The 13420-nt window shown below is 36.1% G+C and overlaps 1 protein-coding gene across 3 annotated transcripts in view; it reads left to right on the top strand.

Annotated features, from left to right (window-relative positions):
* LOC136240011 (uncharacterized) overlaps positions 1–13420 on the top strand; it is a 141671-nt gene that overhangs the window by 110125 nt on the left and 18126 nt on the right. For all 3 annotated transcript variants that reach the window (XM_066030822.1, XM_066030814.1, XM_066030813.1), the window contains 8 exons: positions 2110–2248; positions 2308–2430; positions 2519–2588; positions 3957–4059; positions 4861–4931; positions 7316–7439; positions 8338–8429; positions 11073–11184. In XM_066030822.1, coding sequence (XP_065886894.1) covers positions 2110–2248; positions 2308–2430; positions 2519–2588; positions 3957–4059; positions 4861–4931; positions 7316–7439; positions 8338–8429; positions 11073–11184 — 834 coding nt within the window. The remainder of the gene's footprint in view (positions 1–2109; positions 2249–2307; positions 2431–2518; positions 2589–3956; positions 4060–4860; positions 4932–7315; positions 7440–8337; positions 8430–11072; positions 11185–13420) is intronic.

Here is a 13420-nt window from a genome sequence, read left to right as displayed (position 1 = left end):
AAAGTGTGTCTCATTTTAGCAAGTAGTCATCAAATCTTGTTCCCTTACTTTTTGTTGCTGGATCGTTTCTCATTTCAGCTGTGTCATTTTTGAGCTTGTTTCCTTACTTTTTGTAGCATGTATATTAATCAATCTCTACTTCCTTTTAAAATTTTAATAGATAGTTTGTTTACTTTTTATGTCTAGCTAGCTATATTATACTCTTTGTTTTCCACATAGTATAAATATCACTTGAATCAGCTATCTTTTATCGTCGTATGCAATAAGCGCCTCTAAAATAATTATTGTTTTGTAATTGTACATGTAAATTTTGGATAGAGCCATAGTTTTGTCTTTTAAAGCTATTACAGCAACTGTTATAGGCTTCAGCTACATTTCTAATGGCCTAAATGTTATGATTTAACAGTAAAACATCACTGGATAGTCCACCATTAAGAGTGGAACCCTTGCATTTAGAAGTCTGGGTCCCAAGATGGATCCACCCCTCAAAGGCATTATTAGCTAGCTACCTCACCAAAAAGCTAAGATTATAAAACAACTACCCAGTATTAATAAAATGCTAGAGACAACTCCTTGGGTACTACACTTGTTCACCCTCGTCTTGTGTACACGTACTCACCCCATAGATATACTAACCCCAGGTAACCCCAGGTACCTGGGGTTAGTATACCTATGTTCACACTTCGTTAAAAAAAATTTTTTTAATCATTTGTTTGAATTGTGGCATGCACCGCAACTTTTAATTATCCTTCGAGAAGAACAAAGAAGTGAATGAATAATGAAAGCAAACAGCATGGTGCAGAGGACAGAACGTAATTGGAACAACAGATTCATGAATTTCTGGAGCCATAACCTAGCGCTACCGGGTCTTACAGCAGGCAGGCAGACAAAATCCAGGTGAATTTCAAAATTTTTTAAACTCACTGTACATCAAAACATTCGACTTTTTGCTTCATTTAACCAAGGCACAGCATTATTATAGCAGTACTAATGTGGTTTTTTCAGGTAAAACTTATTGCGAGACTGTTTTTTTAAAGTGTGAAAAATTATGAAGCCATATGATTTCTTACCAATCCCTACTTAATAGTTTCTCAAAGTGATTCTTGAGTGCTTTTTTTCTTACACACTATCATCTCAAAACAATTTTATTGGTTTGGTTTGATTAGTACAATGTCACCCGTTGCTAGCAACCCTCGGCATATGCCCGGGAATAATAAGTGGTAAAAAGAATCAGGAATAATTCTGGAATAATAGGGCAATTTTCAGAAATAATTAATTAAAACTTTTACTTGCAGTATAATATGAAGTTCTCTTGGAGAAATCTCTCAAACTCTACTAGCATACAACAGGAATAGAACACTATGTGAAAATATTTCGTCTGTTGAACAGTGTATATGTACTTAGCTAATATAATATATATGTGACTGTCTCTGGGAAAACCGGTCTTATCACCCATTTAAAAGTATCGAGAAACACCGGTTTTAAATACGTATTCAGAGTGTTGTAGCTGGCCAATGGTGGTAGCTATGCATACCAAATTTGTAAATGTTTTACAGCAATTTCTTACCTTCCAGATCATCCACTGAAGAAGTAGTCAACAGCTAAGTTTCCTGCCATTTTAGATAGTTTTTAAACCAAGGATGACTGTATCAGGCGAGCTCCAAAAAGGTGGAACGCAGGAAAGATGGTGTTCAAAAATGGAAAAGGATTGTGTTGGGATGAATTAGGCCAAGTTATGGGTAATTCAGGGCTCAAAACTGGCTAAAATGAAAGGAAATTTACAGCACAGGTCATTGTACAATACCACAAAGCTGTACAGCCACGCACAGCCATCTCCTGGTTGGCAAGGGCTCCATCAAGACCCCAGACCACTTGTACGGCTCGCCACTGTGCTTGAAAAAAGCAGCCAGCAAAAGCAGACCTCTTTACTCTGGTCAACTGTGACAGTGAAATTTGATAGTGCATTCATTATAATAAACTTTGTGTTTGTGTGAAAAATCAAACTTCCTGTCTTGGGTGATAAGACCGGTTTTCGCAGATCCAGTCACATATTTAAATCATACACTCTATTATTATCTGAATGTATTTTGCTTATCTTGTTTTGTATAGGAGGAGTTATCAGTTGGAGAAGACTTGCTACGAAATACTGAAAATTTGGTAGTAGCAGTTGGTGATGTATTGAATGCTGCAACATCTACAAATTCAACCAACGAGACAAGAAACCTTACAATAACAAGAGATAACATAGGTGGGTGTGTGTTGTTATGCTAAGGTGATTAAGCCCCTTTCATTCATATAAATCTATAGTCATCAATGCTCAGCTGCCACCAGATCAAGAAGAGCTCATAACTGATATTGTGTTTCCAGAAGTTGGTGATGCTCAAGTCACTGTACCAGCCAATGCTATTATTTATCAAAGACATTATGAAGGTGAATTTTACATGTGAAATTGTACAGCTATACAAATATTGATCTTCTGTGTATATACTTGTGATGGTTGTGTTAATTTCTATTGCAGGCACTAAAGTACCAGTTGTAAGTTTTATTGCTAATAATTTACAACGATATCTTGAAGATGACATGCAGAGGTACATTAATTAATTTCGTTATTGCACATGTGTTGCACATGTGTACACATGTATAATGTGCTGTCGTACATTGTGAATACATACATCACTTAACTAGTGAAAATGAAGCTATAATAAGAAAAAATTCAATTAAATCCCCACCTTAGCCATGGTGATCTCCCTTCCTAACGCCTAACGGAATTATTCCTGTTAGCTAGTAAAATCCCATGTTTCTTCGCTGCCTTTTTGCAGCATAACTGAACTTCCATATTGCCTCATCAAAGGTAAGAACCCTACCATGCATGTATACAATTGCACTGAAAAACACCTGCCCTTTAGCACTTACTATAACCACACCACTTAGTTTTCAGCCCAGCTCTGCCAATTACGCTATGGAGAAATGCTCACCTAGAATCAATCAGCTTGCTTCAACTGTTGGAGGGATAGTGCAAAAATTATAGATGATTTCCATTTCATTATTTTGTGATTATCACATACCCATTGATGTGCAGCCCATGAATGAGCACCTCTCAATGTAAGCAAAAAACAAATGGGTCCATAATACATGCTTTATTTCTATTGTTGTACAGCAAAGGAAAGATGGAACTTCCAAAAATGTTTCTATATTGTTAATATTTTATTCTGATACATACACCCTGTAACTACAAATTATTCCCATTGTGTTCACTCACTTTTGTATTATCCCCTGTTTATGTTACCATGATGCTTTACATTAAAAGTTTTAGCCAGCATTATTTTATAGGCATGAATGAAAGCACTCCATCTTAACATCAGCTTGCTAGTCACAAGTAGTTAGCTGTAACATTGTATAGTTCCCAAATTATGATACAGAAGCCGCCATATAAGACAGAAGCTGCTGAAGTGAAATATAGCAGTGAATAAAATGTTAACTGTTATTGCATTACTGTACATGTGAGCTGCATATCTGAAAGCATCTGTTAGTCAATGAGAGAGAAGAAAATCCCAGTTAATTTAAAAAGTGTACCGACTTATGTATCAAAAATCACTTCAGGTTGTTTTTCAACAGCATATCATTGGATTGTACCGAACGTATACTCCGAGTTGCTGTGAAAGAATTTTGAAGCTTGTGGCTGGTCAACATTAATTTATTGGTGGGAAACTTAAGCTTTTATTATCCCAAATATGTAAAGAATAAATCTGTTAAGCAGCTGTACAAGTGAGCTATAAGTAGGCAGCCAAGACGTGTCTTAGAAAGAGCACTTACAACTGCGAAACTAGTTATTGTAGAATTCTTGATTATGGGCATACATAATGTTTTGGTGTGTTTGTATTTTTGAATTCAAAACTATTGAATTAAACTAGCAGCTTTATTAATATGTACTACTTTACGTTTCCTTTGCTCTCTAGTGAAAAAAGCAGTTCTGATCGAAACATGGTCATTTCTAGTAAAATTTCAGAAGATTACATAATGTTGCCACCCAATGGTACTGTGATGATAAAATATAACAAGGCAAGCTTATAATCTGTTGTTGTTCATAGCATAACAATAGACATGTAAATATCACTTAATTTTGTGACTGGACTTTGGAAAAATGATCCAAATCACACATTAGAAGTTTTGAGATAAAATGGTTTTAAAGAAACGAAGCTGCCTAGGAGAGTAAGCACAGCCAGCACAGGTGTGAAATTTACGCTAGAGATACATACAATGTACATTAATTAATTACCTTTCAGACCTCTTCCAGTTCTTATAGGTGCTTGTAGAGCTTCCCACCAAATAAGACAGAAGATTTGAGCAGTTGTTTGAGTGAAGTAGAATCATGAGTGCTCACAAAGGGGTGGGGGGGTGGCAAGGTATAGAGTTAAAAATGGAGGCAGACCACGATTGAAGTCTAGACATGAGATTATAGGGCTGTGCTGGCTGATATGCCACAGATATGTTTGGCCACTTATATCAGGCCATCCAAGTACACCACTGATTCAGGTCCTTCACAAGGCCAGAAACTGTCATTTGAGCTCGCCAAACCACCCAGAAAAGATTCTCTTAAGACCAGCGTTGAGTAGTTTGAGTATTGCTGAGGGTAAAAGCCAATAGTACGATAGTATAACTATCCACTGGTGGTGTTGTGTACGTGTAGTTTGATGTGTCATTTGGATCGGTTTTGTAAAATCTGGTCACATTTAGTGTTTTGGCCTAGTAGAGGATAGTTACGTATTTTTTAATCAGTACCCTTAGTTTACATATATTTAAAGCAAAATGTTTAATACTTATAATGTGCAGTATAAATGTATTAGTGATTATTCCTTGCAGCTTGCAGGTAACAATAGCAATTTTAAGAATCTCCAATGTGCTTACTGGAATTTCAGTCTTACTAGCAAAAAGTAAGTGTATTTTTCTACAGTAAGATGCATATAACAAAATGTAGTGAAATAAGATGGTATTACAGCATAGCTCTGTGAGAAAATACCTACATGGGAATGTTTTGCTCAATATTAAAGTAGGGATTTTCCCACTAAGCTATGCTGTAATACCATCATTCATCTCTTGTTTCACTACATTTTATCACTTTGATCCCTATTTCATTCTTAAAAATATGTTAGTTTGTTCTTTTAATTTCTTTTGTTACAGCATACAGCTACATACATGTATCACTGACTGTCTATTATGGTGACTACTGTATTAGAATACCTCAAGTTAGCCTCTATATAGACTGAGGCATAGTATCTATTACTATTTTGACTGTGCTATTATTATAAATACAGCTAAACCAAAAAGGAGCATCGTGTTCAAGTAAATATACTGTGAAGAGGTGCGTTCTCTGCACTTGATTATTATTAGTCAACCAAGAACCTGTCATGAAGTTACAGGCATCTACCGGGAGTCCTGGATCATTTCAGTAGTGTAAATTCTGTAAATAGTTTTGTGGCATCTAAATATGCTGCTCAAGGAAAGTGTTACTGTATAGTAATAAACTTTGGTGGTAAAAACCTTGGCAAATTTGGAAAATAGCATTACAGTCACCAAAGTTTTATCCACTAATTCTTTTAGCAATCACTTGAACAGATTAGCCATGTTGTAAGGATGGGTATCAAAGTGACAGGTATCGTGGGTATTTCCAAGCATTCTCTTAGATTGTTGCGAGTTTCATTGTCCCACAAGAGTTCATGAAAAGATCAATGCGAAAACCCAAACATTGCTCTTGACATTACAAGAATCAGCAAATGATGCTTGCACTTGTACGGTAGCTACCACTCAAATGCTACATCGCTACGTGCAAGTGCAAGCAATTAAAAGACTTGGTAATTAAGGGGTGTGGCAGCCGTTTCCACCATGAGTCATCATCCCTCCATGCAAGGGATAAAGACTCGCAATTGAAATGGCTGCTACTCCCCTTAATTGGCAAGTTGAATAATCACTTGCACTCGTATGTACCAATGTTGCATTCAAGCGGTACAGTAGGTGGTAGCTAAAAGAATTTCAGGTGAAGCCCCATTTACCAAAGTTTTTTTCGTCAATTTTGCAATAGTGGGTTTTCACCAAACTTTTTTACCACCAAAGTATTTTACTATACGGTAATACAGAAAATTAACACCTGGATATGATTTTGTTACATGAAGAAACAACAACCAGCCTAATTGAAGATAAATTGAAAGACAAGGTGCACAGGGCACACACTCATCAAAGCTCTAAAAGTTACATCCCGCTAGTGAGTTTGTTATTGTGGCATTAAGTGATGGCCATATGCTTTAGCTAACCTCCAGCCTTGCAACTGTGGTCATGCAGGCATATGAAAATTCTAGTTTGGATGACTTTTTAAACTCTGTAATTAATTATCTGGCCACCTTAAGTGTTTTCTGCTGTGTTTGATGTTGGGTGGACTAATCAGTGTTATTTCTAAAAGATGATTCAGCATGTAGGATGTTTCTAGGGTGATTTCTAAAGGCAGTAGTTTTGGCAGCTCCTATCATTTTAGGGGCAATCCCTACTTAAATTGTATTACTTTTTAATAAGTTTGGTGCTGATGTCTTCATTGATGGCATATGTAGGATATTAAAATTTGTTTCCATTGGTAACCAGTTTGACATATTGCAGAAGTAATGAATACTTCATATCACAGGAACAGAGAAAAATTTAACCTCCTTAACACTAAAGACTTATCTGATAGATCTATATGTTCTTACTATAGTTTCTGGTGCTTAGAAAGTTAATTTAAGTAGTCATGTTTCCCAGCTGAGTGTTCAATGATTGTCCATAGCAGGTAATGATAATCCATAATTTCTAGTGCTGATAATGATGGTTCCTTAGTGATAAGTTGTGCACTTGCACCCATATCCTGGCTTATTTTAAATTCTTGTACTTTTGTCATCAGAGATAACAAATTTTGCACAACTTACCACTCATCAAATAGGGTTAGAAAACAGTAACCAGCATCTATAATGTATGTATTTCAGTGGAGTACAACATAATGTAACTGGATTTGCAAAAACAGATTTTCCAAACATATCCATTTCTATGAACTTGGAGTACTACTCTACTTCCAAAAAACATATAAGCTGGAAAGTTTCACCAACTATTACTCCATGCTAGGTTTTTTTTTTCCTTACTGAAGTTATGAAACATCATTGCATGTGTGTGAAAGACTCCTTTTTGCAAATCTGGTCACATATAAGAGCAGGAACTGCATGACGTATTGTGGTGTGTGACTTACAGTCCCTTGTGTTATTACAGAATATTACTGCATGTGAATATTCTTTCTTCAATGTAGCAATAAAACTGTTGGTGGGTGGTCATTTGATGGAATCATACAGGACACCACTCCAGGGCTTCCTGTTTTATGTCATGCTACCCATCTAACCAGTTTTGCTGTTCTTGTTGGAACTCAAGAACCGGTAATTTTTGTTGCTGTAGATAGTTGTGGTCATATATATATACACAAGTGTAAGGTTAGAAAATGTAGATTAGAAATGAAAAGCAATGAAACAAGGGACACCTGCAGCTATCGTAGTGGACTTTAATTCCTACTTCAGTATTATACAGAGTTAGCCATGACCGAAGTAGGGATTAAATGTCCACTGGTACAGCTGCAGGTATAGATGACCTCCCTTCTTTCATTACATTTTATTTCTATGATCTTACACAAAAGAAATAAATTTTCTAACTTTTCCTTATAGTTTTTTGTTTACTTTTTGTAATAACATCATAATGGTGAACTGACACATACCACAATAAGGGTGAGAATAGTGCCAGCTTTTATAATAACTTGACTCATGCCCCAGCCACCAATATAATTACTACTGGAAATTGTTGTGGCCATTTCTCTTTGTTTTCAGCTTTGTTCCACCCATTACACAGCATTGCAAATGAGGAACAGTAAGAGAAGCATCACTGCAATCATTTCTGTCACTACGGAAATTGCGAGTAAATTGGGTGGAACGATTTACTCACAAATTGTTTTCAGCTTCTTTCATTACCTTTACAGTACAATATCAAAGTACTGTGTAGTAGAAGACATATTAAATCCATCTAAAGGGTGCCTGCTTTAGATGTATTAGTGGCATCTTCAAGATTCATTCCACTAGCCCACACAATGTGTACTGTTGGTGATGTGAGTATGATGTCTCATTTGCTGTATCACAATGATTATTACAAGTAGCGCTGTCATTAATGGGGTCTTGTAGTTCTGAAGGTACTTAATTCTCATTATGCTAAATTAATGTGTGTACTGCATACATGTGTGATTATTGGGACATTAATAAGTTTTAATGTGCTTATTTTTCACCCTTTCAGGCACCATTCTCACTTCGTGTTGCCAGTTATATTGGTTGTGGTATATCTATGGTTTGTCTTTTTATAACTATAACGGCAATTATATATCAAAGGTAAGAATACTGTGAAAGACAGAGTAAATATGATACACATACATATATAATAATATTACTGTGTTATGTTGATTTGTAAATAATTAATACTTCCATCACACAATCTATTCCCACCACTAATGTATTATACAGCACACACGTAACTACAGTTACTGTACTGCATTTAAATAACAAGGGATCACAATAGTCCACAACGTAAGCAGTGGATTTGGGGGCCCGTTACCAATTCTTGTAACAAAAGATTGGGATACACAAATAGAGCAGTCTTTTTTAATTTTTGTAAGTAATTGGTCAATATTTACTAGAAAAAATTGTGAGGTAGTCTACCTCACAGCTTTTAAAATCTGAAAATTTTCCTGTGGACATGCTCTGAGTCTTCTCATCAATGAAGGCCTACCAAATAGTGGGGTGACTGGCAATCAAATTAGTTTGAAACATACATGATAAAAGATTCCATTCTGGGATTATGCTAGCATAAAGCACAATAGGTAACCAAAAGCATAACCAACATATTAGGGATGGTTTTCAAAAATGGAATTGAAATGTGCAATGCAAGTGCCAATAAAAAAATTTAAAAGTGACTGCAATATGTACTAATAATTTTTTAAAAATTGTAAATTTAAAAATGTAGTAGGGATCTATGCAACAAAAACTAGTGAAAAAAGAGATGAATGATGGTATTACAGCATAGCTGAGTGGGAAAGTCCCTACTTTGGCATTGAGCAAAATAATTGTTAAGTTAATGTGCCAAAGTACGGACTTTCCCACTCAGCTATGCTGTAATACCATCATTCATCTCTTGTTTCGCTACTTTTTGTTGCATAGATCCCTACTTCATTTTTAAATGTACATTAAAAAAAGCTTGTTTAGTTTTTTGTTGTGCAGTGTATCTAGCTACAATGTAGCTTGTAGTATGGTGCGTGGGCAAATCAAAGACTGTCACCAGTATTACAAATCAGTTGTAAACCGGTTTACAAATAATTGTAACGTGGCTAAGTACCTCCGTTTGGCCACACACTCTGGCCACTAATTAGTTCAAAGACTTCAAATGAAACCAAATACCAACCTACACAAGAAGTCACAATACAAGGCTAATATATCAAGGACTGACAAGGAGGTAAATCACTCTGAAACAAATAAACATACAACACTGCACTCATGTAATGAAAGGGAAGCAGTACAACTGCTTAAGCTGAGTCAATAACTGTATACCACATGCTCATTCGCCAATAAATAAAGCAAATTAAGGCTATTATAGTGCTGCACCACTCAACAATGAATATCAGAAACTTTGGCTACACCCATCTAAATGATGTGAAGCAATACAATGGCTGAAGTGATTGGCATTGATGATGGCACCTAGCACTTGTGCATGGCAAATGCCAAACGCTCTACCACTGAATTAACAAACTATCAGGACAGTAATTAGTGAGTAAAATCGTTCCTTTTACTCAGTGGTAGCCAATATTAGCCTTGCTTTCTTGTTCCCTCGATGTTACAAATGGGCACCTTTGATCTGTGCACGACCCATGCCACAAATGAGTTGGAACACACCCATTTGGTTTGTATCTGATTTGTAAACAACTCAATCCTAGACCTGCGGCCCTTGGGTGTTGTGTTTGCAAATCAGATACAGGTGCTGTGTTTACAAATCAGATACAGGTGTTGTGTTTACAAATCAGATACAGGTGTTGTGTTTACAAATCAGATACAGGTGGGTGTGTTACAACTATTACTTGTGACTGTTCTATTAGAATATCATACATGAGTCACTACACTGTTGTATTAGAGTGACGGTTCTATTAGAATATATCTCGAGTCAGCCAAGAGGTGTTTTGAGCATAATAAGCTTAATTTTTGAGCACTGTTAACTAGCATATGTATGACCTTGGACTCTAATATTTGATGTAGCAGTGAGGTGATGCAATGATCACATGAGAAAAAGTTAATTAGAATCATTATTGTTTTGTTGAGAGTGGTAGCTACACAAGACACTGGCCAAAAGTGCTAAACATAGCAGGTAAATTTTTAAGCATAACAGGCTGATACAAGCTGGTACCTATTGACCGGCTTGCTTCAAGGGTCGTAGCTAGAACCTAGGCAACCTAGGCCAGGTCAGACATAAATATTTGTACACTATATATAAACATCTAGTTTGATATGCTCTAATATAACAGTCACCTAGTCATACAAGTATTCAGTAATAGTAGTTAAACAACTGTAATCATCCTCACATTCAATTTCAGAGGTTAATGTTATGTAAGTATTTAGTAGAAAGCGTGCCATAATATTCAAGGCTGTGATACTCCATTTATAATGTGGTTCAACTGCTGAAATCAAAAATTCCCCACCCCTGGATCCTCTTTGATTGGCATGCTTTGCACGCAGCTTCTCACATTGAGGTATGTCTTTCCTATAGCCATAGTGTTATCAACTTATCATTATGAAAAGTGCAATCCTGTTGTGCTACTTATGAACTGTAGATACAATATCCAATGTAGACAATAAAATGACACCTTTAGACTTGTACCCATGGGTCCATTTTGTATTATACATACTGTACATTTAGACATCTGAAGCCAGGGTAGGTCACTTCAGAATGGTGTATTTGAACATTATTGTCACTGTTGCTCATTCTTTTAGAAAAAAGATATTTAAAGCAAAGGTGTACAAGGTGCATTTAAACCTCAGCATTGCCCTCCTCCTTGGGTTACTTTTATTTGTTAGTGGAGTTGAGACTGCCACAGGAAACACAGTAAGTTTGTTCATACAGTATGCTACATGTACGTATATCACCAGATTATGGTTCCAAATTGCATACCAGGAAAACAACATCATCATTGGGTAGTTGCACTCAGGGTGTGCTGAATCAGATAATGTATTATTCATTCCATGACGTGTACAATGCTGGTGGTTGCAGAGATACCGTATAATGGGAATGATTTGTGGAAGAAAACATTTGCGTATTTTGCAATTTTAAATACATTCGCGAATATTTTCTTTCAAAATTTTTCCTACAATTAAAAAAGTTTTTCTCATGGATCAGTTGATGTAACACTCATGTAACAAGTGCATAAGCAGGTAGCTACTTGCTACTCGCTAAACTGCATGCGTGACGGTATAGCCAGTGAGGCGCAGGACCGTGGCGTGTGATTCAGACAGAGATTCAAACTTCAGTGACAGTTTAAAAATCAGTACTACTAAATGGAGCAAATATAATTGCAGCCCAGTGATTCTCTGTGCCGGAATGGCGTGTCTTAGCCTCAGTTTTAGTGCCGCCCCCCGGCAAGGCTATAGGCGTGCCTATCGTCCTCGCTCATTATCGTGAATGCCTACTTCTCCAGCAAAACAGCGATCATGCATGACTACTAGTATGCATAGTACACAACATGTCAGAGTCAGCCATATAGTTGAGCGTTCCCTAGCTATCCATAGAAAAAGAAAAAAAGTTAATTCGTTGTGGGCACGTGCCCAACTATGCAATGAATCGCAAACGTTTTCTCGTGAATGAAGAAATAGTAAATCATTCGCGAATATTTTCTTCCACAAACCATTCCCGTTATACGGTACTTTGATTGATTTGTTTATACTCCAAATACTCGGCCATTGGTCATTCTTCCATACCGGAGTGCACATAAACAATACAACGCTAGCTGTACAAAATACACAAAAAAAACAACCTTACAAAAGAAAACAAGTAACCTAACACAAAACACAAATGACTATTGCAGAAATTAATTTGTATAGCATATATGTATATGCAGAAGCTCACTGTTGTGAGTACATGAGTGTCTAACTAGAGTTAGGCTTCAACTTATTCTTGAATTTTTCTGTAATTTGAGTCATACACACAGTAGTTACATGTCCACACAAAACTGTAATACTACATTGTTCAAATTAAATGATTGGGAGATTTGCTGAACACCACACGATGACTTCTGTGCGACATTAACAGTAACATCACTTTGATCATTGCATAAATTTTGTACCTTCACAATAGCTTTTATATGACTTGCATGATAACATTATTTTAAACAATATAATACTAAGGGAGGTTTACTGTTTAATGTAAACTGCAGTATTTACTCAATACTGGTATGTAGAACTTCACCCGCCATTATTACATCAACGTACACATACCATTACAAAATCTGTCAGCTTTTCTAACATTCCTCAATACTCTAAAAATTATAATAGCTAATGATGAAACTTTGTTATTAATGGTGTGAGAATATTAAAAGTAATGTTTGAATACAGATATACTGTGTATGGTGATGGTGTGTTTGCTTTAGTGCATAATTTACAACTTAATGATGTAATTATGTGTGTTTTGTTGCATGCCACCAGTTTCTGCATACATGTACATCTTTCTCAGGCAATTCCAATGAAATTATGTTTCAATTAGGGATCATAGAAATAAAAGTAAAGAAACAAGCTATGCTTGAAGATATACTAGTGGACATTTAATCGCTATACTTCAGTCAGTCTGTATACCCATAGCTGAATTAGGGATTAAATATCCACTGGTATATCTTCGTGTGTAGGTGACCTCCTTTGTTTTACTACTGTTTATTTCTATGATCCCTGAAAACTCCTAATTTTTCATAATATATCCTTTTTTGTTTACTTTTTGTAATATTGTTATGATTGGTGAATCCATGCATACTGAAAGCAGATTTATTGTTTTTGTCTGAACGCTTGCCCCAATGATCAACTACTAATATAGTGAAGTGGCCTTTACGCTTCACTTTCAGTTATGTTCAAATGAACAACACTACGAAAAAAGGACATCTGCAATTCTGCAATCAATCCAGACACTATAGTAAATTCGGATGATGCTCCAGGAGGGAGCCATCATGTGGTGCTACTGCTAATTGACAGCTTTTGCGGTCAGCAAAGATAAGTGGGACACAAAGGAGGACACAGGTAAATCCATGGAATATGCACTGAATGTACTGTAGTATTGCAAAAGGAAAAACAGTCAAGCTGAA

The sequence above is a fragment of the Dysidea avara genome, chromosome 1, assembly GCF_963678975.1.
Source record: "Dysidea avara chromosome 1, odDysAvar1.4, whole genome shotgun sequence".
In the NCBI taxonomy this organism is placed as follows: domain Eukaryota; kingdom Metazoa; phylum Porifera; class Demospongiae; order Dictyoceratida; family Dysideidae; genus Dysidea; species Dysidea avara.
Note: the sequence above shows the minus strand (reverse complement) of the source record. Positions and strands in the feature narration are given on the sequence as shown.